This window comes from Heloderma suspectum, chromosome 1 (assembly GCF_057233095.1).
Source record: "Heloderma suspectum isolate Gila_16-S chromosome 1, 16-S_ref, whole genome shotgun sequence".
Taxonomy (NCBI): domain Eukaryota; kingdom Metazoa; phylum Chordata; class Lepidosauria; order Squamata; family Helodermatidae; genus Heloderma; species Heloderma suspectum.
In genome coordinates, this window is record NC_139458.1 from 65,401,059 (window position 1) to 65,428,982 (window position 27,924).

General features: G+C 44.7%; 1 protein-coding gene across 5 annotated transcripts; it reads left to right on the forward strand.

Annotated features, from left to right (window-relative positions):
- Positions 1-5,835: 5,835 nt before the first annotated feature.
- On the forward strand, positions 5,836-27,654 carry TSLIG3B (tRNA splicing ligase complex subunit 3B). Of its 5 annotated transcripts, none has more exons than XR_014789249.1 (9): positions 5,859-5,980; positions 9,277-9,425; positions 12,213-12,347; positions 13,338-13,519; positions 13,799-13,879; positions 16,649-16,765; positions 17,420-17,581; positions 19,782-20,190; positions 24,694-24,766. XR_014789249.1 is itself a non-coding variant. In XM_084844700.1 (9 exons), the coding sequence occupies exons 1-8, from the start codon at positions 5,916-5,918 to the stop codon at positions 18,784-18,786; spliced, it is 954 nt and encodes a 317-aa protein (XP_084700826.1). In that variant the 5' UTR covers positions 5,860-5,915; the 3' UTR covers positions 18,787-18,814; positions 24,694-27,654. The 5 variants fall into 5 exon arrangements, 4 of the variants coding, with proteins under 4 accessions (XP_084700804.1, XP_084700814.1, XP_084700826.1 ...); XM_084844700.1 differs by lacking the exon at positions 19,782-20,190 and adding an exon at positions 18,724-18,814 and having other exon boundaries at positions 5,860-5,980; positions 24,694-27,654; XM_084844709.1 differs by lacking the exon at positions 24,694-24,766 and adding an exon at positions 18,724-18,814 and having other exon boundaries at positions 5,860-5,980; positions 19,782-19,866.
- The last annotated feature ends 270 nt before the right edge of the window (positions 27,655-27,924 follow it).

The following is a 27,924-nucleotide window of genomic DNA, read 5'->3' on the forward strand; positions in this document are numbered from 1 at the left end:
CATCTAGACAGGTCAAGAACACCCTTGTGGAGGTAGGCATGTCATTGTCAACATCTACAGTCAAGAGACAGCTTTATGAATACAGAGGCTTCACAACAAGGTGCAAACCACTGGTAACACTCCAGAACCGAAAGGCCAGATTAGACTTTACCAGCAAACACCTAAAAAAGCCTGCCCAGTTCTGGAATAAGATTCTTTGGATTGATGAAACCAAGATTAACTTGTACCAGAATGATAGAAAGAGAAAAGTATGGAGAAGGAAACGAACAGCTCATGATCCAAAGCATACCACATCATCTGTCAAACGTGGAGGCAGTGTTATGGCATGGGCATGTATGGTTGCCAATGGAACCGGGTCACTGGTGTTTATTGATGACCTGACTGCTGATCAAAGCAGCCGGATGAATTCTGAAGTGTATAGGGCTATACGTTCTGCTCAGATTCAGCCGAATGCTGCCAAACTGATAGGATGCCGCTTCATATTGCAGATGGATAATGACCCAAACATACAGCAAAAGCTACCCAAGAGTTTCTCAAGGCAAAGAAGTGGGATCTTCAATGGCCAAGTGAGTCACCTCATCTCAACCCAGTCACCTGATCTCAACCCAAGGCAAAGCATCTCGAGGGAGGAAACTCAGCATTTGGTCATGTCCATGGGTTCCAGACTTCAGACAGTCCTTGACTGCAAAGGATTTTCATCCAGATATTAAAGGCGATCCTTAAGTTTGAAATGATGTTGGTTTGTTCCATTACTTATGACCCCCAACGATGGGGGGGGGTATGCCACTAGCTGTACTTCCTGAATGGTTAGTGCCCCACTTCTGTCACACCCCTTGAATTACAGCTGAAAGTCCTGACTTCGCTCCCATCTGGGTGTGTTTCCTTTCAACTTCAATGTGGTGGTGTGCAGAGGCCAACTGCCAAAACAGTTATCCTTGTTCCAATATTTCTGGCCCTGATTGTAGTTGTACATTTATCACACTACTAATGCTGATCAGGGCTAGTACCACAGAAGCAGAGCTGGACCAAGACATTTCACTGTCTGAGGTGAGGGACAAGATGGAGCCCTCTCCCCATTCCATGTATGGAAGCCAACTGAATGGCAGTAGAATTTTATTCAACACTGGTGATGGGATAGTGTTCTTCATCCCACCTGAGGACAGCAGGCTCATTTAGGGGGCCTGGGACAGGCTGTGTGGCCTACACAGCTCTATCCTTCAAAAGAGGGGAAGAGTCAGGAGCTCAGGAGGAGCAGTTGAGAAGGATGCTGCTGTTGTCTCACAGCATCTGCTGCCTGAGGTGGTTGCCTCACTTTGCCTAATGGTAGGGCTGGCCTTGTTGTTGTTGTTGTTGTTCAGTCGTTCAGTCGTGTCCGACTCTTCGTGACCCCATGGACCATAGCACGCCAGGCCTTCCTGTCCTGCGCTCTCTCCCGGAGCATGCTCAAGTTCATATTCATTGCATCCGTGATGCTATCTAGCCATCTCATCCTCTGCCGTCCCCTTCTCCTTTTGCCTTCAGTCTTTCCCAGCATCCGGGTCTTTTCCAGAGAGTTTTCTCTTCGCATTAGGTGGCTAAAATATTGGAGCTTCAGCTTCATTATCTGTCCTTCCAATGAGCACTCAGGGTTGATTTCCTTTAGGATGGACTGATTGGACCTCCTTGCAGTCCAGGGGACTCGTAAGAGTCTTCTCCAGCACCACAGTTCGAAAGCATCAATTCTTCGGTGCTCAGCCTTCCTTATAGTCCAGCTCTCACAGCCATACATTACTACTGGGAAAACCATAGCTTTGATTAGACGGACCTTTGTCGGCAAGGTGATGTCTCTGCTTCTTACTGTGCTGTCTAGGTTTGCCATAGCTTTCCTCCCAAGGAGCAAGCGTCTTTTAATTTCATGGCTACAGTCACTGTCTGCAGTGATCTTGGAGCCCAAGAAAGTAAAATCTGTCACTGCTTCCATTTCTTCCCCTTCTATATGCCAGGAAGTGATAGGGCCAGATGCCATGATCTTCGTTTTTTTAATGTTGAGTTTCAAACCAGCTTTTGCACTCTCCTCTTTCACCCTCAACAAGAGGCTCTTGAGATCCTCTTCGCTTTCTGCCATTAGGGTGGTATCGTCTGCGTATCGGAGGTTGTTGATAATTCTCCCGGCAATCTTAATTCCGACCTGTGATTCATCCAACCCGGCATTTCTCATGATGTACTCTGCATATAAGTTAAATAAGCAGGGTGACAATATGCAGCCTTGTCGTACTCCTTTCCCAATTTTGAACCAATCGGTTGTTCCATGTCTGGTTCTTACTGTTGCTTCTTGACCCTCGTACAGGTTTCTCAGGAGACAGGTAAGGTGGTCTGGTACTCCCATCACTTTAAGAATTTGCCACAGTTTGTTGTGATCCACACAATCAAAGGCTTTAGCGTAGTCAATGAAGCAGAAATAGACGTTTTTCTGGAATTCTCTTGCTTTCTCCATGATCCAGCGAATGTTGGTGATTTGATCTCTAGTTCCTCTGCCTCTTCGAAACCCAGCTTGTACTTCCGGTAGTTCTCGGTTCGCATACTGCTGAAGCCTAGCTTGTAGGATTTTGAGCATCACCTTGCTGGCATGTGAAATGAGCGCAATTGTGCGGTAGTTTGAACACTCTTTGGCGTTGCCCTTCTTTGGAATTGGAATGTAAACTGACCTTTTCCAGTCTTGTGGCCACTGTTGAGTGTTCCAGATTTGTTGGCATATTGAATGCAGCACTTTAACAGCATCATCTTTTAGGATTTTAAATAGCTCAGCTGGAATACTGTCATCTCCGCTAGCTTTGTTGTTACTAATGCTTCCTAAGGCCCACTTGACTTCACTCTCGAGGATGTCCGGCTCAAGTTCAGTGACCGCACTATCATGGCTATCAGGGACATTAAGATCTTTCCTGCATAGTTCTTGTGTGTATTCTTGCCACCTCTTCTTAATCTCATCTGCTTCTGTTAGGTCCCTGCCTTCTTTGTCCTTTATCATGCCCGTCTTTGCACAAAACGTTCCCTTGAGATCTCCAATTTTCTTGAAGAGATCTCTAGTCTTTCCCATTCTGTTGTTTTCCTCGATTTCTTTGCATTGTTCATTTAAGAAGGCCTTCTTGTCTCTCCTTGCTATTCTCTGGAACTCTGCATTCAGTTGGGTATATCTTCCCCTTTCTCCCTTGCTTTTCGCTTCCCTTCTTTCCTCAGCTACTTGTAAAGCCTCATCAGACAGCCACTTGGCTTTCTTGCATTTCTTTTTCTTTGGGACGGATTTCGTTGCTGCCTCCTGAACAATGTTACGGACCTCCGTCCATAGTTCCTCAGGCACTCTGTCTATCAGGTCTAATCCCTGAAATCTATTCCTCACCTCCACTGTATATTCACCAGGGATATGATCTAGGTCATACCTGAACGGTTTAGTGGTTTTCCCGACGTTCTTCAATTTAAGCCGAAATTTTGCAAGAAGCAGCTCATGATCTGAGCCACAGTCAGCTCCAGGTCTTGTTTTGACTGACTGTATGGAGCTTCTCCATCTTTGGCTGCAAAGGACATAATCAATCTGATTTCGATACTGACCATCTGGTGACGTCCATGTGTAGAGTCGCCTCTTGTGCTGTTGGAAAAGAGTGTTTGCTATGATCAGCATGTTCTCTTGGCAAAACTCTATTAGCTTTTGTCCTGCTTCATTTTGTACACCAAGGCCATGCCTGCCTGTTATCCCGGTGATTTCTTGACTTCCTACTTTAGCATTCCAATCCCCTATGATGAAGAGGACATCTTTTTTTGGTGTTAGTTCTAGAAGGTGTTGTAGGTCTTCATAGAACCGATCAACCTCAGCTTCTTCGGCCTCAGTGGTTGGGGCATAGACTTGAATTACTGTGATGTTGAATGGTTTGCCTTGGATTCGTACTGAGATCATTCTATCATTTTTAAGATTGTACCCCAGTACTGCTTTTCCCACCCTTTTGTTGACTATGAGTGCTACTCCATTTTTTCTAAGGGATTCTTGCCCACAATAGTAGATATGATGGTCACCTGAATTAAAGTCGCCCATGCCTGTCCATTTTAGTTCGCTGATTCCCAAGATGTCAATGTTCAATCTTGCCATCTCATGTTTGACCACCTCCAGCTTACCTTGATTCATTGATCTGACATTCCAGGTTCCTAAACAATATTGTTCTTTACAGCATCGGATTTTCTTTTCACCGCCAGACACATCCACAGCTGAGTGTCCTTTTGGCTTTGGCCCAGCCGCTTCACTCTTTCTGGCGCTACTTGGAAATACCCTCTGCTCTTCCCCAGTAGCATATTGGACACCTTCCGACCTGAGGGGCTCATCTTCCGGCGTCATCTCTTTTAGCCTTGTGATACGTTCCATGGGGTTTTCTTGGCAAGAATACTGGAGTGGGTTGCCATTTCCTTCTCCAGTGGACCACATTTTGTCAGAACTCTCTGCCATGACCTGTCCGTCTTGGGTGGCCCTGCACGGCATAGCTTATGGCTTCACTGAGTTACGCAAGCCTCTTCGCCACAACAAGGCAGTGATCCATGAAGGGGAGGGCTGGCCTTACACAGTAGTTAAGAAGAAATCACTTGTCTTGCTCCACAGTAATAAATCACCTTCATGAAAGGAAAAGCTTCATTTAAAACATGTTAGTGCATTTTTTTTATCTTTGAGCTGCTGCTGGCAGTTACCCTGGTTTTTACTCTGTTTTTATTCTTCTTTAAGTTTAAGGTTTTTATACTGTATTTTACTATGGTTTTAAGTTTTGTTTCGTGAACTGTCCAGAGAGCTTCAGCTGTTGGGAGGTGCAGAAATCGAATAAATGAATGAACGGAATTACAGATCCCTCGTTCCCCATTATGCATCTATCTTGTGTCCTGCCATGGTCTCCAGTCACGTTAGTTTTGCAAGTTTGTGTAGTATTTTGGGGAGCACTCTCCTGCTTCTCTTTCCAGGAGGAGAGGAGGGGGAAATTCCTGCTGCTGGAAAGAGAAGTGAGAAGAAAGAGGATCCGTGCTCGGGAGGGCTTTGTTCCTTTGCTGTAGACAGCGGCGCTTGGCTCCATTCCGACTGGGCGTCCCGTTTTTGCCTTGGCTAGCAAGCCCAGCCAAAAGTTCTAGACGTGTGTGTGTGTGTGTGTGTGTGTGTGTGAGAGAGCGAGCGAGCTTAGATGCTTATTCGCATAACCACAAATGCTCATGCAGCCTTTAAAGCCATCATTCAAGAACATTTTTAACGTTTCTCTTAAGAGAAAAACGAGACCAGATACCGGTTGCAGTTTGGTCTAGTCAATTTCAATACTGTAAATACATACATGCTTTAAAAAATTCCCGTGGCCTTTAAATTCTGTTGGATTGGGGAAGTGGAAGGTTTAGGCATTAGAAAAATGGAGTGGAGAGAACAAATTTGTCCCTTGCAGCAGGGCAGCTCATTCTGAGAAACTAGAAGTGACTCCCTACAGATCCAAAGCGACTTTCTAACAGTGGGTAAAATCCAACCTAACTCCTACTTAGAGCAGACCCACTGAAGTGAATGGTATTTATGGGTCTACTTTAAGTAGGAGTTAGGTTGGATTTTACGCCGTTTGCGTGCTGCTGCGGATTATGTAAGATCTCCTGCACTCGAGTGCCTCTTAATTTTGAGGGAATCGATAGGCATGTCAGCGGCCAGCAGTGGATCCTTGCAGTGGGTCTCCGCAGATCCACAGGAAGCAGGAGAATGTGCCGTGAAGGGGCTGAGGTCGGCTAGTAATTCTGGACAAGCGACAACGGCGGCGTGGGGCGGTGGACGGCTGTAAGGACACAGGAACCGGAAGCCTGGGCTGCGGGGGTAGACGGGCTCGTTTGACTGGGACGCTGGGCCGTTCGCGCTAGGGGGCGGGACTGAGGCCGCCGCAGAACCAGCCATGAAGGAGCTGGCGCAGGATCTGAAAATGGAGTGCGACGTTCTGGACGCGCTCGAGGCTTTGGGGTGAGACGCGGCAGGGGGTGGCGGGCCTGGCGACTGGAAGGAAGAAATACTTACGATGCGTATTCAATCCGGTTCATAGAAAGGCGGCGCCCGAGCTATCCAGAAAGGCGGATATAATCGCGCGCCCCCATCCCCGCCATCGCGTAGTCCCAGTCAGCGCGCCTTCCCCGACCCCTCCCCTTGCTCAGCAAGCGGCCCTCACCTTTCCTCGTAACATCTGGGGGGGCTTTGGCTTCCCTTTGCCCCATGGGTGCGTGGGAGAATTGTTCATATAGCCTTGCAGGAGGCGCTTATGAGCATGACACACTCCCAGGTCCAGCATCTCTTCTGAGAAGAACCCGCAAATTCTGCTAATCAAACATTGGGTACAAAATGATCTCGCACTGTTTATAGCCAATCCAGGCTTTTTGTTCAGTGTGTGTGTGTGTGTGTGTAAGTCAATATCAAATAATTTGAGAATGATATTCGTTGCTCGACGTTTGTTCCTATATTTTCCTGATGTATCCATTTAATAGAGAGCTATCTAATTTCTCACCCAGTAGCAATTGCTGCTGTGCATCTGATTTGTTGCTGTTTTTGCAGTGTTGTTTCCAAATGTGTGCCAGTTCGGTCAAATGGGTTTGCTCTCCCACTTTGGTATTTGACCTAACAACTTTGCTAATATAGGTAGAGGATTGAAATTTTTAAAAGACTAGAACCTGGGAGTTAGATTTGTAGGAAACTAATGTAGTTTTGTGTTAATGATTTGTTTAAAAACGTACGTGGGTGCAAGTGTTTATGAATGGCTGTCCCACTGGCAGGCCCATCCTACTATGTTTACTTGGAAGAAAACCTGCTGGTTTCAGTACTGGACAGATTCCAAGTAAGGTTGCTTAGCATTGTAACCTTAAACATGCTTAATTGCACTGGGTTGTGGCTTTCTCACTGAGAAAAGAAATGGACACTTTTGAGATAAAAGAATTTAAAGTTTTATGGTTCATGTGTGCTGTTAAACTCCATGGTGGTGGCAACTTCATGAGAAGTTGTCATATGGCAAAATTGGACTTGCTGTTCATCCATCAGACATTGGAAGAGTATGTGTGTAAAGAAAAAGGGCGAGGTAGTGGGGCTTAAATTATTGGTAGTGTGTGTAGGACAAATGTTGCAGCTGCAAACGCTTAACATGCACTTCTGTTTTACAGTGTTTGGGAGGGGAGTCTTAGATTACTTTTTGTATTTTATTCTTAACTTGATGAAATGTTGCTTTCTTTTTATTGGTTCACACACATGGTAGCACTACCAGGGGGTTGGACTTGATGGTCCTGTAGGCTGCTTCCAACCCTATGAGTCTGCTTCCATTGAAATGAACAGGAAGCCTATGCACAAAATGGCCACTTCACACATTGCACAGATGCAAACCCAAGTTTGTCATTGAGTGTACATTAAACAGGGAACTGTAACCAGTCATAGCTTTCTTGTGAGTGTGCCTATATAATGCATATATTTGGAATCATATCTTTGTCATATTTAAACTTAACATTTTTAGTTGCATACTTAAAAAAAAACTTACATGTACATCTTACAATGTAAGGTATGATGTTGCCCTTGGAATTCAACGTGCACCTTGACAACATTTAAAAATATTTCCTGTGCTTTGCTTTTCAAAAATTATAATAAAAATTGCCATGGGGAGCCATACATTTGCAAGGGTTAAAAACTGAAAGATGATTATTATAAATAATTGGACTGGAACGTTTAATCATTTAGTGAACTTGTGGCCCCTAGACAGCATCTTAGGGGACATAGGATTGTTCAGTTTCTGGGCTCTGACCTTGGAGCCCAGAAGCCATGTTCCCCTCCCCCTCAGAGCCAGCGGAGCTCTGGCTGTGTCTCCATCCTTGGAACCAGAGCGCAGAGACGGGAAAAGGGGGCATTGCCAGGGGCAGGGAGGAGATTCTGATGGTGGACATAGGACGTTACCTATGGCTGCCCCAGCCTCCTTCCCTCCCACTCCAAAGCGCCACTGCTAGATGGGCGAAATCGCCTGACTTGCAGAAATGCAGGGTGGCTGGAGAGTGGAGGTGAAGATCACCTCCGCATTCCAGCCACCCTGCAATGGATACTTGGCAGCCTCCAAGTTCAGAGGCTGCCGACTCTCTCCATAGGATTGCACCTTTAAAATCTTATTTTTAAATTATATTTTTAATACAGATGCTTATAAAAACTGCAGATGACAAGCACCATCTTGAAAGAGGCATTCTCTCTCCTTTCACATAGAAGGAAAGCCTCTTCTAAGATGATGCCCAATATGACACCTGTGCATCATTTAAAATGTTGTCCTTATTGTTTTGATCTGTTGTTCACTGCCTTGGTGTTTTTTTTACAGAAAGCCAGTATAAGCAAATAAACAGCGAAAACAAGTTTTGTGCTTCAGAAATATTGTTTTTCCATATGCAAATGTGTTTGAGAGACTGAAACACAGATGATCAATTAAAACTGGGTCACACAGTTTTAGTTTATTTAGGGCGCAATCCTATGGCTGCTAGTCAGTGGCAAGGTGGCCATAGGATATGTCGGTTCCCAGGAACCAACCCCAGAGCCCGCACTCCGAGGTTGGTTCCCTGAGAACCGACCTCCACCACCTCCTGCGCTGCCTCGTAGGCAGCGTGGAATGGCCCCGCGCTCAGAAGAGGAGTGCGGACCGGCAAAAATGGGGCATTCCTGGGGGTGTGTCAGGGCAGGGAAGGCGGAAATGTTGGTACAACACATCCGTGTCATCCAGCTGCCGCTTTTTTGCCGCTCCGAGGTCCCACAGCTAGACAGCCGAAATTGGCTGTCTAGCCGCAAATGCAGGGCGGCTGAAGTGCAGAGGGGACGATCCCCTCCATGCTTTTCCTGCCCTGCATTGGATAGGTGGTTGCCTCTGAGTTCAGAGGCGGCTGCCTATCCCAATAGGATTGCCCCCTCCGTTTATTTATTCAAACTGATTTAGTTTATTTCTGTGGCAAAAATCAAGTCATGGAGGGAACAAATGGCATAACAGTGAAAGGTATTGTCAAGGTTTTTCAGAAAGCCTCTATTGTCAATACAGACAATAATGTTGAGACACAGAATTTTAAATTAAATGTTGCTTCCCTATATACTTTACAGATTTGTTGTCACTGAAACATATTCATATTAACATGCTGTTTACATTAAACATCTTTTAAATGAGTAACAATGAGAATTATTTCACAGTGAAACTTCTTTTGATTTTTACAAATTAATTTATGTACTTGTTAGTTTATATGGTTTGCATTTTGTGTTTTAATCCCTAGGTATAAAGGCCCTCTTCTGGATGAAGATGCCCTTAATAAAGCAGCAGAAACTGGTCTGGCTTCACAAGACTTCTGTGAGCTGTGTGTTTGGCTAAGTTCCCAAATACAGCCGTTATGTAACCTGGAAGAAAGCATCTCCTCAACAGCTGGTATTTCCGCGATTTTGATTTTAATCTGTTGGAAATGTGTGTATTTGTCACAGCCAATTCATCATTTGTAATTCATTTATAAAATATCTCGTGAACTTATGTTTCTAGTTTGGAAAGAGAATTACAATGGAAGTCTTTTGAAATAATTTTTGGCATATTGCTGTGATGTTTAATGAGCTTCCGCCGTGCATTAAAAACGTGGTTGTTCAGGCAGGCATTTGGGGTGGGTTAGGGTATTTTAGAAAATGTTTTTATTGTAGAATTTTATTGTTTTAAACTGTTTCGTTATACACTTTACATCGCCCAGAGTGGCTGGGTGACCAGCCAGATGGGCGATTAATAAATTTAATAATAAATATAAATAAATATATGTTAACATGACACCTGTCTATAATAATAAGACAGGTTGTGTGTCTGTGAGTGACCGTGACACCCAGACACCTGAAACTTGGCATGCATGCCAAGGGGACCCTAGGGGTGTGCACAACAGAGTTCTTTGTTGAAAAGCATTAATTAATTTAAAAGTAGCTGTGTTTGAAGCCTACAGTACCTTCCTCAGTCACTAGGTGGCAGACTTTCATAACCAGCACATAGCTTTGCAGTTAGGGGTGGACGAAAGTCACTTACCTGTCCTCGAAGATTTCCCGCGGTGGGGGGGAGGCGCTTCGTTGCTCCCCCCGCGAAGTTCAGGTCGGGGGGGGAGGCTTCCCGCCTCGCCCGGCCAAAATTCAGGCCGGGGGGGAGGCTTCCCGCCTCGCCCTGCCGAAATTCAGGCCGGGGAGGAGGCGCCTCGCCCAGCCGCGAAATAAAAAAGTTAAAAAAACAAAAAAAAAAACCGCCCCCGTGATAGGCTACGTGACAATTAACGTAGCCTATCACGGCTAGATCTGCAAAGTCAGCCATGATAGGCTACGTAAATCGCAAATAGCGTTGCCCTTATTTTTGCCGTAGTCTACGTAAACATTTACGTAGACTACAGCGACCAAATAAGGAACGGGAATGGCGGCTCCCTATGGGGGCCGCCATTATCCGTACGCGCTTTTTTTTAAGTCACCCGTGATAGGCTAAGTGACGATTTACGTAGCCTATCATGGCTGACTTTGCAAATCTAGCCGTGATAGGCTACGTTAATCGTCACGTAGCCTATCACGGGGGCGTTTTTTTTTTTCTTTTATTGCAATGGCGGCGGCGGCAGCCAGTCGAAAGATCGGCTGCCGCCCCCACCCCTGACGAAGACCCGACGAACCGCCGGCCGGACCCGCTGCTGGGAGGGACATTCGGCAAAGGTAAGTCCCGTCCCGGGGGGGGTGCAGGGGGCGGGGGGGGCGGAGAATTTCTCCCCGAAACTTGTTCGGGGGGCCGAACACGTTGGCGCTCGGCCCCCCGAAGTTTCGGGGAGAAATTCTCCGCCATCCCTATTTGCAGTCGATACATCCTACTTTCTTGCATGCCTGATTCCAGTTTTAAAACTGCTGCATTTTTCATATCAAGTGTAGCACCATCTAAGATCTGAATTCAGATAATGCTATTGTCATGTATGGGTTGGAGGTAAGTTTGCGACCTCCTTACCTACATTGCTCCATTACGTGATCTACAATGCTGTCTCTTTGTTGTGACGTTCCTGAAGTGGTGCTGTGTCCTACTACTACCCTTTCAAGGTGTTGTTTTTTTAATAGAGATGAGTTATCAATTTTGCCTCATTTTTGCCTTGAAACTATAGGAAAGGCGAAAGCGTGAGGATAAAAATGAGGTCAATTTTGTTTTCTTAAATTAAAAAATCCTGCACACAGCTTCACTCCAGCAGTTGTGCCTGCATGCTCCTTTTGATGTGGGGGAGGGGCGGGTGAAGTTTCAAAGTAAAAATGAGGTGAAATTACCATCTTCTCAATTTTGCCTTCTCCCTCCACAGCCACGACAAGTGGTAGTTCTTAGCTGGAAAGGGGTGGTCAGGAGACGTTTTCTGCAGTAACACTGACTGTCAGAAACTGTAATTAAGTGGGGAGTGACTCTTCCTTATGCCAAAGTAGTAACGATGGAAGAGGCGGTCGGTCGTTCACACCTCACAAAGAAAGGGATAGTCAGTTGATGTTCTCACTGCTGTGTTGGGACCCCTAGTCAGTGGACAGAGGTGGTGACTAAAGCTAGTTTCCCCAGCATAGTTATCCATTATGAAGAAGGTAATGCATTCCGTTGGAGAGACATGTTATGCAATAAGACTCTGAATCTGGCTACTGTTTAGATAAGCAAAAAGAAGTAATACAGTGTGCATTTGGTTGTTATCTGGAAATACACTTGCTTGCCTTCCTGTATCTTTTACAGCTCTGTGATACCATTTTTGATGTGTCACGGCCAGAACTATTGGCAGTATTCTAAATATGGCCCCACTACAGATTTATATGCTGGCATTGAACTTGTTGCTGTTTTCTGCTGAGAGAAAAGTCCTATTCAAACAAGTGCAAACTGTGTCTCCATGCCTGCACTTCAAGTCTCTGAAAAATAATATTTAGGGACTGAAATTCATTCTGCCCTTTTAGCAGATGGACTTTTCTGGAGGACATGGTATTAGTGCATTCAAATAGCCTGTTATTTTTTTCTCAAATTACATATTATTGTTTTCAATAGAAATTGCATTGCATTACATTACTATCATAAAAGATTAAGGTTAATCTCTGTAAAATTTATCTGAACGGTTTCAAAGTCCTAAACTGGTTGCCAAACCATTTTTTGAACTGGAAATAGATTGGAGGGTTTAAAAATATGTATTCCCCCACCCCCTTTCTTTTAAAGGTGGTGAAGATATCGAAAGTTTACAACTTGAGATGAGTGGCTTTTTAAAAGAACTGGCTTGTCCATTTTCTGCGCTTGTATCAGGAGAAATTAAAGACCGATTAAAAAAGAAAGATGATTGTCTTAAAGTCTTATGTAAGTTACTAGAGTGTTTCTTTTTGCGATATTGCATGTGATTATTTTGTACCACACAGCTTTCCAGGGAGAGAAGAGGTCCCCTTTTTCTGGCAGTATGGGACCTGCATCTAATCTCAGGTGTTGCAGCCACTGCATGGCGATTTGATTCCAGAGTACAGTAGCTAACCGTTGAATGAAAAAGGCCCAGGCATGGTGCCAAATATCTGCCTACCATGGCAGAAAGCCCCAGAGCTGGTTCCTGCTGCTCAGTTCCTCTACATCAGGGGTGGTCAACTTGTGGCCTTCCAGATCATGTTGGACTGCAACTCTCACCATCCCTCAACATTGGCTATGCTGGCTAGCACAGATGGGAGTTGCAGTCCATCAACATCTAGAGGCTACAAGTTGCCCACCTCTGCTCTGCACAGTCATGTTCATATGTATGCAGAGAAAGCTTTGTGTGACCTGAGCTGCGTTTGGAATCAGCTGGCTGTTATGTCCATGACTGTTGTGCCTGGCAAGAATGCCACCACATGCAGACCTGTGTCATGGCAAATTTTTATTTATTTATTATTACTTATTTACCTATTAGTAATACTTATGTACCGCTTCATGTAATATCTCTAAACTTTTCTGAAGCGATTGTGGAGCGGTGTATCAGTATGACCCAACATACTTTTCCCTTAAGGGAAAAAGGGTGGATAACTCTAGGTGTGGATTTCTTAACAAGTTATAGACAATCTAATCTAAGAGGAAGTTCTATCAAGACATAGTTCAAACACATTTTCATAATTCATTATTACTTAAAACAACTGTAACAATTATAACATCGACCTTGCTTCTAAATCTTTCTCCATTTGCTTCCTGTCTTATTTCATTTATTTCACATTTATATCCCAGCCAATCTGTCTAGAGAATTAATCTTACGTACTGAAACATACATGTACATAAATCCTTCTCAAGTTTTTATGTTATCTCTCCTCCCCTTCTCTCTCCTTCCTACTGTAGTATTTTTAAGTACAGAACTTCAAGCTTTGCAGATATCACAGTTCAAACAACATAAAGGTTCTCATTTGGCAAAGAATAATGAAATCCATCAGGAAATCCAGATGATCTGTGATGTCTTGGGTCTACCAAAGTCATCGTCATCTTCTGACATTCCACTCTTTTTAAGTAATATAGAATCAAAGGTACAGTGCATTTTCTGCATTTGAACGTCATATATGTAAATATAGTCCACTGTATATCTGCAAGTCAAAAATCCCCTCCTTTACTATAAGCTTAATTGCTGTGGAATGTCATGTGTTTTTGTTAAAATGGGAAGCATTCCAGGATGCAGAGAAGCCTATACCTACTTACCTGGGAGTAAGCCCCATTCGATTCAATAGGACTTCTGTCTTGAAAAGATATATATAGGTTTGCACTATTAGCAGTTTTATGTTAAGGTATGTCTGTGTTTCTTTTTTCAGCTTAAGGACGTTTTATCAAAAATTCCAAATACATATGTGGGTAAACCTCTACTGAAAACGCCCTTGAATCCAGATCAAATGGTAAAATTATTTTTTTTAACACGTATATTTAGTAGGCTGTAAGGAAGGCAGATGAAAAATCATGATTCAAAGCCAAACTACTTCTATCGGAAAGCTTCCACCACCCCACTGCCACCAGCTTAGGATGGAGGAATTCCCAGGCTTGCTTAGCTTCCTTAGCTCTGCCGAATCAGAGACCAAACCGGTTCTCTTGAGTCTCAGAGCCAAGGACAACATAAAGTTAGTAGCACCAACTGCAGAACAGCCCTGGATTTAGCACTGACCCAAACTGGAAAAAGCACACCATTTGAATAGATAAGTAGTTTATTTTCAAGATAGGAAAAGGGGAATTGGAAGTTACAAAAGCAAATTGGTACAAGACTGGAAGTTACAAAGTCATATTGATACAGGATTGGAAGTTAAAAGCAGAATTGGTACAAAGAGATTAATACAAGTACAAGACAGTTGGAATGCTGATTGTTGTTGTTCAGTCGTTCAGTCGTGTCCGACTCTTCGTGACCCCATGGACCATAGCACGCCAGGTCTTCCTGTCCTGCACTCTCTCCCGGAGCGTGCTCAAGTCCATATTCATTGCATCGGTGATGCTATCGAGCCATCTCATCCTCTGCCATCCCCTTCTCCTTTTGCCTTCAGTCTTTCCCAGCATCAGGGTCTTTTCCAGAGAGTTTTCTCTTCGCATTAGGTGGCCAAAATATTGGAGCTTCAGCTTCAGTATCTGTTCTTCCAATGAGCACTCAGGGTTGATTTCCTTTAGGATGGACTGATTGGACCTCCTTGCAGTCCAGGGGACTCGTAAGAGTCTTCTCCAGCACCACAGTTCGAAAGCATCAGTTCTTCGGCGCTCAGCCTTCCTTATAATCCAGCTCTCACAGCCATACGTTACTACTGGGAAAACCATAGCTTTGATTATACAGACCTTTGTCGGCAAGGTGATGTCTCTGCTTCTTACTATGCTGTCTAGGTTTGCCATAGCTTTCCTCCCAAGGAGCAAGTGTCTTTTAATTTCATGGCTACAGTCACCGTCTGCGGTGATCTTGGAGCCCAAGAAAGTAAAATCTGTCACTGCTTCCATTTCTTCCCCTTCTATATGCCAGGAAGTGATGGGGCCACATGCCATGATCTTCGTTTTTTTAATGTTGAGTTTCAAACCAGCTTTTGCACTCTCCTCTTTCACCCTCAACAAGAGGCTCTTTAGATCCTCTTCGCTTTCTGCCATTAGGGTGGTATCATCTGCATATCTGAGGTTGTTGATAATTCTCCCGGCAATCTTAATTCCGACCTGTGATTCATCCAACCCGGCATTTCTCAAGATGTACTCTGCATATAAGTTAAATAAGCAGGGCGACAATATGCAGCCTTGTCGTACTCCTTTCCCAATTTTGAACCAATCGGTTGTTCCATGTCTGGTTCTTACTGTTGCTTCTTGACCCTCGTACAGGTTTCTCAGGAGACAGGTAAGGTGGTCTGGTACCCCCATCTCTTTAAGTATTTGCCACAGTTTGTTGTGATCCACACAATCAAAGGCTTTAGCTTAGTCAGTGAAGCAGAAATAGACATTTTTCTGGAATTCTCTTGCTTTCTCCATGATCAAGCGAATGTTGGCGATTTGATCTCTAGTTCGCCCATGCTTGTCCATTTTAGTTCGCTGATTCCAAGATGTTGATGTTCAATCTTGCCATCTCATGTTTGACCACCTCCAGCTTACCTTGAGTCATTGATCTGACATTCCAGGTTCCCAAACAATATTGTTCTTTACAGCATCAGATTTTCTTTTCACCACCAGACACATCCACAGCTGAGTGTCCTTTCGGCTTTGGCCCAGCCGCTTCACTCTTTCTGGCGCTACTTGGAAATACCCAAGTAGTATATTGGACACCTTCCGACCTGAGGGGCTCATCTTCCGGCGTCATCTCTTTTAGCCTTGTGATACGTTCCATGGGGTTTTCTTGGCAAGAATACTGGAGTGGGTTGCCATTTCCTTCTCCAGTGGACCACATTTTGTCAGAACTCTCTGCCATGGCCTGTCCGTCTCGGGTGGCCCTGCACAGCATAGCTTATGGCTTCACTGTGTTACGCAAGCCCCTTCACCACAACAAGGCAGTGATCCATGAAGGGAATGCTGATACAAACTAAAAAATAACAAAGCTTATGCTGCTGACTTATGCATGCTTTCTCATAAGCCACATTATAAACACCTCCTTTCCCCGAGGCAAACAGGAACAAAAGGCGACTAGTACTATGGCCCTCCCCAGTTTATACCCTCTCTGGTTCTCCAACCTTCCTCCCCCACTTCCCTCCTTGATGGGAGAGTGGAGAGGAGAGGTGACACTTTTCACACAGGCCCATTTCTCTCCATCCCATGGAACTGGGCATTTTACGACCTTGAGACCAGAGATGGCCAGAGCCACAAAAGATAGGCCAGACCCCATCCTCCCTCCAGGTAGCCAAATACTTTCTTGCTGTTCTTCCCCCAGGCCTCTCACAAGGCTAAGCAGCTCAGAAGAGCTGTTATAGGAAATGGATGCTTAATAGAAAATGGAGTCTCTGGTTCTTTACATGGGCATACATATCTTCTGTTATAATTAAATGTTACTCTTCATTTTTGTGTCTTCATATGGAATGCACTTTTCTATGAGTTGGTACAGGTTTGATTTTGCCTACTTAAAATAACATTTTTGTAGACTTGCCAGTTAAAAGCACTCTGTCTATTTTTTAGTGGTTTCTGTATTATATATTGCTGCTGAACTGTTTTGTGCTCCATTGCTATAGAGAAGGCTGGACAAAATCAATGAAGCTCTTCTCAGTGAATATGAATGCCGCCGTCGTATGTTAATGAAGCGCTTAGATGTAACTGTACAGTCCTTTGGGTGGTCTGACAGAGCAAAGGTAAATATGTTTTGTTTACTTCCTGGTAGTTGAGTCTGCTGTGGTTTTCCAAACATTTTATTTCTGATGTGCAATCTGTAAATATAGCAGTTTTGTATTGTGCAAGAGAAAGAAAATCCCAGCTACTGGTTTCTCCCCTACATTCATTGCAAGTAGTTTTTTACTGAGTCTCTCTACCTTATGCACTGAAATAATTCTTCAGCATTCTTTTCTTTTGAGGGATCGTGTTAGATATTATAGGTAGTGCTTTAAAGATCACATGCACTGAAGAACTATGGATGTAACTGGTTTCTTTGATGTTGAGCAGCTGGAGAGGCCAGCTGCTGCATAAACAGGAAACTAGCTTGCTTTTTCGGCAGCAAAAAATTAAAAGAAAGCTCTAGTTGCATGTATGATTCACTTTACCTCCTTACCTGTTCTATAGTATTATTCAAATGGTAAAGTGTCATTCTTTAGGCCTTCTGCCAGCTGTTCCTTTGTCACTGGGATCTCATGTGATAGTTGACTGCAGCATAGTAATTAGCAACATGTTGGACATAAATAACGATGTAGGGCATCGTTATTTACAGTAACTGTAAAGCTCCACCCCCCCCCCACCACAATTTTGTTTGCTATTTCTGTAACTATGAAGTGTGTCTAACAATTTTGTTTTAGGTGAAAACAGACGATATTGCAAGGATTTATCAACCCAAACGCTACGGTCTTTCTCCTAAATCAACTGTTTCATTAGCCCATCTCCTAGCTGCTCGCGAAGATTTATCAAAGATTGTAAGGACAAGCAGTGGATCTACACGAGAAACTTGTGCAATCAATAAGGTATACTTTCCTTTAACGTAACAGCAATTCCAGGGGTTTTCTTGAGCTAGCCAAACCATTACCAACTTATGCCAGTGTTTGTGTAAGTCCTCTGCTGTGTGAAATGCTTAATTTTTAACATACTGGAGCATTTTAACCACTGGAGCATTCTAAGGCCTCCTGTGAGGCCTTAGCAAGGCACTTTGCAGATAAAATTGATCAGATTAGGAGTGTTACTCCGCACGCTGTGGATACAGTTAGTGAGCAAGAGGCAGCCTGTGGCAAACCGGTTTTGTGGGATCGGTTCCAGCTTCTTCCTTCTGATGAAGTGGACAAGGTGCTTTCATCGGTACGGCTGACCACCTGCTTACTTGATCCTTGCCCATCTTGGCTCATTATGGGCTGCAGAGAGAGGCTGGGTGAGGGGATCAGGGCGATGGTGAACACCTCCCTTGGGGAGGGAGTGATGCCATCAGCCCTCAAGGAGCCAGTGATAAGACCGCTCTTAAAGAAGCCCTCCTTGGATCCCAAGTTCTGAACAACTTTTGCCCAGTCTAGAATCTGCCATTTTGGGGCAAGGTGATTGAGCAGGTGGTTGCGATGCAGTTGAAGGCACACTTGGAAGAAACTGATTCATAGATTTATAGAATAGTAGGGTTGGAAGGGGCCTACAAGGCCATGATTATCTAGACCCATTTCAGTCGGGCTTGGGCATGGGACAGAAATGGCCTTGGTCGCCCTGGTGGATGATACGAGGAGGGCTCTAGATAGGGGTGAATGCGCCTTCCTTGTTCTCCTCAACCTTTCAGCGGCTTTTGATACCGTTGACCACGGTATCCTCCTGGACTGCCTGGAGGGGTTGGGCATTGGAGACACCGTATTACGGTGGTTCCGGTCCTTCCTCTCCAGCAGGTACCAGGGGGTAGCACTGGGAGGGGAGGTTTCGGGTAGCACTGGGAGGGGAGGTTTCGGGTAGCACTGGGAGGGGAGGTTTCGGACCCGTGGCCGCTCACGTGTAGGGTGCCACAGGGTTCCATCCTCTCCCCGATGCTATTTAACATCGAAGTGAAGCCGCTGGGGGCTATCATCAGGAGGTTTGGGGTGTGGTGTCGTCAATATGCGGATGACACGCAGCTCCACCTCTCGTTCAAATCTTCACCAAGGTTGGCCGTAGAATCCCTGTCCAAATGTCCGGAGATGATGAGTGGCTGGATGGGGAGGAATAAGCTGAAGATGAACCCTGACAAGACTGAGGTACTTTTGGTGGGAGACAAGAGGAGACTGGGGCATGTTGACCTGGTGTTGAATGGGGTACGGCTACCCTTCAAAGACCAGGTCCGCAGCCTGGGGGTCATTTTGGACTCCCAGCTGTCCATGGAGGCTCAGGTGTCAGCTGTGAGCCAGACAGCGCTGTATCAACTCCATCTGATACGGCGGCTGCGCCCCTTCCTTCCTGACCATCTGCTCCCATCAGTCTCCTCTCGTGCCCTGGTCTCCTCTCGTTTAGACTGCTGTTACGCGCTGTATGTGGGGTTACCCTTGAAGATGGTTCGGAAGCTGCAGCTGGTACAGAACGCAGCGGCTCGCCTGATTAAAGGCAGCCGCCGGCAAGATCACATCACTCCAGTGCTGAAGGAGTTGCACTGGTTACCTGTTGTTTTCTGGGCCAAATGCAAGGTTTTGGTTTTGACCTTTAAAACCGTATATGGTTCTGGCCAAGCCTTTCTTAAGGAGCACCTCCAGCAACACCAGACAAGCCACTTAACAAGATCAGCCTCTGATGGCCTTCTCTCTGTCCCATCAGCCAGGACAGCTAGACTGGTGGGGATGAGGGAGAGGGTCTTTTCTGTGGTGGCCCCCACTCTGTGGAACTCCCTCCTAGGGAACTCTGCCATGCCCCCTCTTTAATGAGCTTCCGCCGTGCATTAAAAATGTGGTTGTTCAGGCAAGCATTTGGGGTGGGTATTTTAGAAAATGTTTTTATTGTAGAATTTTATTGTTTTAAACTGTTTTATTATATGCTTTGTACATCGCCCAGAGTGGCAGGGTGACCAGCCAGATGGGCGATTAATAAATTTAATACGTACATACATACATACATACATACTTGTCTTTGTGGCAATCCAATGAGATAGGTTACTGTTATTCTGAGAGTGTGTGTGGGATTTGAGTCACTCTGGTTTTTGTGCATTTTCTGCACAAAACTCTTTTGTTGCTGTAGCAACTACATGAAAATCCTGCAAAGAAATATAAGAACATAAGAAGAGCCATGGTGAATCAGACCAAGGGTCCATCTAGTCCAGCATTCTGTTCACAGCTGCCCACGGGAAACCCACAAGCAGAACATGAGTCCCTTCTGCCCATGTTCCCCAGCAACTGCTGTACATAGCCATACTGCCTCTGATACTGGAGATATATATAGCCATCAGGACTAGTAGCCAATTATTGCCTGCATCATCTGTGAAGCCTCCCTTCTCCAGCTCTTCTTGCTGAACATGGCTCCTCAAGCGCCGAGTGAGGGTTATGCTTACTTCGAGGTTGTCTGATTGGGGCTCAAGTGCAAAACTACTGTGTTCAATGTAAAATACCCTTGCAGTCAGAAGACGCTTCTCTTGCGAGATTTGTTCAAGGTCAGATAAAATCTCCATAGTTTTAACAGTGCCTGAATTGGGAGTGTGCCACCTGTAGGGCTGTTCGATAACTGACAGAGGTTTTGTCTTTGGCCTCACAAATGTGAAGGAAATAAAGCTGGCAGAAAAGTGCTCAACACATTTTAAAATGTAATAAGAAGCAAGCGAGAGACAAACTTTAAGAAAACAAACCCTCTTGTACAAAATCTGAATTGAGGCAATACGTTTATTAGGCCAACCGAAAGGTCACAAATGTGCAAGCTTCCAAAATCTCTTTGCAGCCAAAATGTTACAAACAGCGTGTGTGTGTCTGTCTGCCTGCCTGTCTGTACGGGGGAATAGGAAGGTGGGAAGCCAGACTTGGTACTGAAGTCATGAAGTCTGCATGGGGAAGGATGGGACTGTTGTACATTGGGGCCCTATAGTACAGAGAAACATGTTGCCATGGAGTCAAAAGTCAGGCATTAACCATTAAGCTTTGTATGTGAAGGGGAGATAGTTTTCCCATAACTAGAGGCTTTCTAATCATTCTATTGGTTTTGTTCCAGCCTGGACATGATATCACACAATGCTCCTTGTATGATAGTATGAGAGTCGAAGGAATGCCCACTGTAGCTGGGCTCAGAGCCAATACAGGGAGTGTGCTGGAAGTTGAATCCTGCAAGCAGTATTTATGTAAGAGGGTAGTGTGCAACTTGCATAGTCATAGCTGCATCTGTATCTACGGGGTCTCTTCCCATACTCCCTGGTTTTATACACATGAAATGTCTTCTTATCCCTTAAACATGTAATAGGTATATATGGTAAATGCATGTAACTAGCCATGTACATTGTTGTTGTTGTTCAGTCGTTCAGTCGTGTCCGACTCTTCGTGACCCCATGGACCATAGCACGGCAGGCCTTCCTGTCCTGCGCTCTCTCCCGGAGCGTGCTCAAGTTCATATTCATTGCATCGGTGATGCTATCTAGCCATCTCATCCTCTGCCGTCCCCTTCTCCTTTTGCCTTCAGTCTTTCCCAGCATCAGGGTCTTTTCCAGAGAGTTTTCTCTTCGCATTAGGTGGCCAAAATATTGGAGCTTCAGCTTCAGTATCTGTCCTTCCAATGAGCACTCAGGGTTGATTTCCTTTAGGATTGACTGATTTGACCTCCTTGCAGTCCAGGGGACTCGTAAGAGTCTTCTCCAGCACCACAGTTCGAAAGCATCAATTCTTCGGCGCTCAGCCTTCCTTATAGTCCAGCTCTCACAGCCATACGTTGCTACTGGGAAAACCATAGCTTTGATTATGCGGACCTTTGTCGGCAAGGTGATGTCTCTGCTTCTTACTATGCCGTCTAGGTTTGCCATAGCTTTCCTCCCAAGGAGCATCTTTTAATTTCATGGCTGCGGTCACCGTCTGCGGTGATCTTGGAGCCCAAGAAAATAAAATCTGTCACTGCTTCCATTTCTTCCCCTTCCATATGCCAGGAAGTGATGGGGCCAGATGCCATGATCTTCGTTTTTTTAATGTTGAGTTTCAAACCAGCTTTTGCACTCTCCTCTTTCACCCTCAACAAGAGGCTCTTTAGATCCTCTTTGCTTTCTGCCATTAGGGTGGTATCATCTGCATATCGGAGGTTGTTGATAATTCTCCCGGCAGTCTTAATTCCGACCTGCGATTCATCCAACCCGGCGTTTCTCATGATGTACTCTGCGTATAAGTTAAATAAGCAGGGTGACAATATGCAGCCTTGTCATACTCCTTTCCCAATTTTGAACCAATCGGTTGTTCCATGTCTGGTTCTTACTGTTGCTTCTTGACCCTCGTACAGGTTTCTCAGGAGACAGGTAAGGTGGTCTGGTACTCCCATCACTTTAAGAATTTGCCACAGTTTGTTGTGATCCACACAAAGGCTTTAGTGTAGTCAATGAAGCAGAAATAGACATTTTTCTGGAATTCTCTTGCTTTCTCCATGATCCAGCGAATGTTGGCGATTTGATCTCTAGTTCCTCTGCCTCTTCGAAACCCAGCTTGTACTGCCGGTAGTTCTCGGTTCACATACTGCTGAAGCCTAGCTTGTAGGATTTTGAGCATCACCTTGCTGGCATGTGAAATGAGCGCAATTGTGCGGTAGTTTGAACACTCTTTGGCGTTGCCCTTCTTTGGAATTGGAATGCAAACTGACCTTTTCCAGTCTTGTGGCCACTGTTGAGTGTTCCAAATTTGTTGGCATAGTGAGTGCAGCACTTTAACAGCATCATCTTTTAGGATTTTAAATAGCTCAGCTGGAAGACTGTCATCTCCGCTAGCTTTGTTGTTACTAATGCTTCCTAAGGCCCACTTGACTTCACTCTCGAGGATGTCCGGCTCAAGTTCAGTGACCGCACTATCATGGCTATCAGGGACATTCAGATCTTTCCTGTACAGTTCTTCTGTGTATTCTTTCCACCTCTTCTTAATCTCATCTGCTTCTGTTAGGTCCCTGCCTTCTTTGTCCTTTATCATGCCCGTCTTTGCACAAAACGTTCCCTTGAGATCTCCAATTTTCTTGAAGAGATCTCTAGTCTTTCCCATTCTGTTGTTTTCCTCGATTTCTTTGCATTGTTCATTTAAGAGGGCCTTCTTGTCTCTCCTTGCTATTCTCTGGAACTCTGCATTCAGTTGGATATATCTTCCCCTTTCTCCCTTGCTTTTCGCTTCCCTTCTTTCCTCAGCTACTTGTAAAGCCTCATCAGACAGCCACTTGGCTTTCTTGCATTTCTTTTTCTTTGGGATGGATTTCGTTGCTGCCTCCTGAACAGTGTTACGGACCTCCGTCCATGGTTCCTCAGGCACTCTGTCTATCAGGTCTAATCCCTGAAATCTATTCCTCACCTCCACTGTATATTCATCAGGGATATGATTGAGGTCATACCTGAATGGTTTAGTGGTTTTCCCGACGTTCTTCAATTTAAGCCGAAATTTTGCAAGAAGCAGCTCATGATCTGAGCCACAGTCAGCTCCAGGTCTTGTTTTGACTGACTGTATGGAGCTTCTCCATCTTTGGCTGCAAAGGACATAATCTGATTTTGATATTGACCATCTGGTGATGTCCATGTGTAGAGTCGTCTCTTGTGATGTTGGAAAAGAGTGTTTGCTATGATCAGTGTGTTCTCTTGGCAAAACTCTGTTAGCTTTTGTCCTGCTTCATTTTGTACACCAAGCAAGGCCATGCTTGCCTTTTATCCCGGTGATTTCTTGACTTCCTACTTTAGCATTCCAATCCCCTGTGATGAAGAGGACATCTTTTTTTGGTGTTAGTTCTAGAAGGTGTTGTAGGTCTTCATAGAACCGATCAACCTCAGCTTCTTCGGCCTCAGTGGTTGGGGCATAGACTTGAATTACTGTGATGTTGAATGGGTTGCCTTGGATGTACATTGAATGTACATTGTACAGGTGGGTTTATCAAGGAGTCAGGAATTATTGTGGGAACCATCATGCAATATGAGAAATACCCTGATGTGTGTGCAGTATGTAGTTAAACGGGTACCATGAGTGGATAGAATACCTTGATGAGATACGAGTGGGTGAAAGCCCTAGCCCTAAGCAACAAATAATAAGCTACTCAAAGAAACAAAAGTGCTATTTTTCTGTACAGTTATTTTGGACATAAGCTTAGTAGGGTAGAAGACTTCTTCATGTCCAAGAGAGATGTATTATAAACCATGCTGTCTTGTACATCAATTCCTTTTTATGAAATATCAAGGCATCCCTTTCTGCCATGCATTGCTGCATTACATAAAGTACTGTACGGGCTGTTAGCTTTTTCTCTTCATGCACAAATTGATCTTTTCACTGTGTACTTAATGTGGTCCTGCAGTTAAAGAATTATGTAACAGTATTTACTTTTATATAATTATTTACCATTGAGTGTTTAAAAGTCATAGGCAATGACTTACACTATTTTGGGGAAGCATATTGATGACTGAGAGCATGGTAATTTTGATTCATGGACCCTGTGCTAGTGACATAAACCTACCCATACACTATGCTCAACATCTAAGGCCCTCCTTTGGCTGCCTACTCCGAGGGAAGCTTGGAAGACAGCGACAAGGGATAGGACCTTCTCGGTGGTGGCCCCCAAATTTTGGAGTGATCTCCCCAACGAGGTCCTCCTGGCACCAACATTGTTATCTTTTCGGTGCCAGGTTAAGACCTTTCTCTTCTCTCAGGCATTTGGCAGCATATGATACGTTTTAATTGATCCTAGAATGGTGTGTGGTTATGGTTGTCTTCTTTGAGATTGCTTGTTGAGTTGTTTTACATATGTTCTTGTATATTCTGTTTGTGTGTGTTTTATGGAATTGGCTTTTAAAATCTGTATATTGTATTTGTAAGTGTTTTAATCTTTGTAAACTGCCCAGAGAGCTTTGGCTATTGGGCAGTACAGAAATGTAATTAATTAATTAATACATAAATAAAATAATGCCCTAGGGTCCATAGGGAAGTATAATCTTACGAGTGGTCGTTTGTTTCCTTTGCAGGTCTTGATGGGAAGAGTACCAGACCGTGGAGGCAGACCAACAGAAATTGACCCGCCACCTCCTGAAATGCCCCCATGGCAGAAGAGGCAGGATGGTGGTGGTAGAGGAGGAAGAGGGGGTTGGGGAGGAGGGGGAGGAGGTAGGGGGGGAGGTAGAGGAGGTGGGGGTGGGGGCGGCTGGGGGGGAGGTGGGGGTGGAAGAGGTGGCGGCAGTGGTGGTTGGAGGAGCGGTGGGGGTTTCCAAAGGCATGGTGATTACAGTGGGCGAGGTGGGTATGGAGAGCCATATGGTGGACGGGGAGGTGGCTATAGGAGATATTAATACCTGACACATACTGTTTCCTGGGAGCAGGAGGCCCAGAATAAACTATGGTTGACTTAGCAGCATGACATCTAAACTATGTTGGTCCTCCTTATTGATAAATTACTATTATTCAGTTCACTATAAACCACTTTGCACATGATGGATTTCCAGCACAGGTATGACTTCCATCTATCTGATTTATATGAGATTGGAAGCCATGATAGGTGGAGAGTTCCTGTGGTGTGAATATGCAACAAAATAGACACGTATTGAGCTTGTCTCATTTGTTAGTGAGCCCATAGGTTATGTACAGGGTTCTATGCAGGTGATACCCATCTAGAAGATGTGTCATGTGTGAAGTGACCCTAAATGTTTTGATTAAGTGAAAAATGTTACCTGTTAAAGAAGCAATCACTATTTTTGAGACTGTCTGGAGCTTCTGGATTTTTAATGAAATAAACCAGAAATATGGGTCTTAAAAATATTTTTTTCTAAGTGGTCAGACCTCAGTGATTGTCTCTTACAAAGAACACAAGCATAATATGCTAAAATTGTCCTCTGGTCTTAAAACGTTTATGCAGAAAGGACTAGTTTTGCTAGCTGGAATGTATGTTTTTTAATTAAAAATTGAACCGCTGCACCAGGTTTCCTTGAAAATGCAGGAGGTGGCAGTCTACACATTTTGCAGTGGTGATAAACCAAAAATTGTGGTTGTTAGGTGCCTCCCCCTGCCATTGGGATGGAGGCAAGAGCCTCTGCCCAACAGCAAAGGAACCCAACCTCCCACCCCAGCCCGGTCCTGCAAGGAAGGCAGGAGATGAGTATTCCGGCTTCAGCTTGACAAAGGGGCTCAGAGCCCCTTTGCTGAGGAAGAGTTCATGATTAAAGTATCTTCCCCTACCCCACCCCAGCTCTCTTCCCTGCATGCAAGAAAGGGAGTGTGTTGCTTCAGCCACTGCTTGGTGGTGGGGCTCTGGGCCCTCTGTTGGAGCATCCCCCCTCTTGGGGAAAAGAGGTAAGGGTTACTCTTCCAACTCCCCACCCCAGCTTTCCTCTCCAACTTCCCGGGGCGGGGGGAGCTCTGGATTTCTGTGAAGCTGCTGGGACCTCCCTGCGCATCTCTGCAGCTTCCGAGTTGGGAGGAAAGCTTTTCACTCATTACATTCTCCAGAGGGCAGTGCCCTGCTCGCCATGGCGAGTGTAATTGTTGATGCTTGGTGATGATCAGTCCTGATAAGAAAAATGTCTGTTCATCGGACGTTCCATAAAAATCACTCTTGGACCCTGTGCTAGAAACTTTCAGTATAACTAACTGTTCCTCTGTGTGCTTAACTCTACCAGACAGAGTTGGCTGTTGAGCAGGATGGCAGGATTAATGTGTGTACAGATGTGCCTGGAAACCACAAATTACTTTCCTTCCCGCCATGCCCTTTCCTCTTAACCCAGTCCTTTACTTGCAACGCTATGGCGCTCCTTCCTTGAAGTCAAGCTTCAATAACTCCTCTCACTATGGTGAATACAGCTCTGAGTGCTGGTGAGTGTGACAAGTGGCCAGCCTTCCTCCAATTTTGAAGCTGGAGAGATGAGTGGGGATTGTCTGGACAGTTGAGCAGAAGACTCGGGATTATTTGGCACATGTGTGGCCAAAGGCAAAGAGCTTTTGCCATGCAACTCGCATCACACACACACACACACACACACCTACCTTCCATTCGCATGTCCTGCTCCAGAGTAAGAAGGGGAGGGAGCATTGGGCTCTCTGTTAGTCAGCAGAGTCCAATGGGGCACACTTCCTCAGGCACTGAGCCTTTCTGTTGGGAAAGACCAGGCAGATGTAGGGACTTCAATGCGTAAAGGTGCTCTAATGCCTTCAGGCATTAGAATCCATGGGGGTGCACGGTTTCACCTCCTGGGTTTTCCAAGGGGGTGGGGGTGGGACTGGCTACTGCAGTTTTTGGCTTGGCTAGCCAAATTTGTAAACTCCTGCTTGATGTATACATGTAAGCAGTGGCAGGAAACAATGCTAATAGAATAAATGGAAGGAGGATTTCTCTCAGTTGCTCCTTACCTGTCTCTCCTACACTCCTTCCTCAGAAAATTATTTTTCTTTCTGTCTCGCATACAGATTTATGTACACATACATCCTAAGTTAGAATTCTTAACTAGTCATGTGTGGAAAGCAGCTCATACAGCACTGCTCTTCCAGAAGGGGAAGTTAAGAGAGCCATGTTGGTTTTTAAACTGTTAAAAATTATTTATTACTCTTTTAACATATCCTACCCTTCCCAAATCAGAAGACGTATGAGAAAAAGTAAAACATGGCCAATTATTGGTAATTTTGATCCCTATGTAGGTGTGTTTGTCAGTCTCTTTTTAAAAATGCAATAAATTAATCTCAATTATTTTTTGAACATTTCTATAAATTTTTGTATGTTTTAAACCTGAATAGTGTATTTTGTAAAACTTAAGTTTTATGTAAATAGTTTGTGTTAAGAACAACTCAATTTTATGTTTTCATTTTTTCCTATGAATGTTTGTTCACATTAATGGAGCCTCGACTGAAAATCTTGCTTTTTGATGGTCAGCTGGAGAATATTGTGTTTAAGAAGTAGATTGTTTACATTTGTGAGCACTGACAAATAAAGTATGGTAACATCATTGTAGCTTCTTGCACACTGGATACCAGTGGTACATATGATATGGGCGTATCTCTTAAAATGGCATCAGATGACAAAATGCTGAGGGTGGGGAGAAAAACAGCAAGAGTATGTGAGTGACTTGTGCTTCCTATCTAATGTTCCTAGCGGGAAGTTCTCCCTACAGCATTCATGAATTTCCAAAATATTCTGTGCGGGATACCTGTAGAAAATCGAGCATAGCAGCACTTAGGCATGAGCCATCCTTGTACAGCATTGCACAAGGGCAACA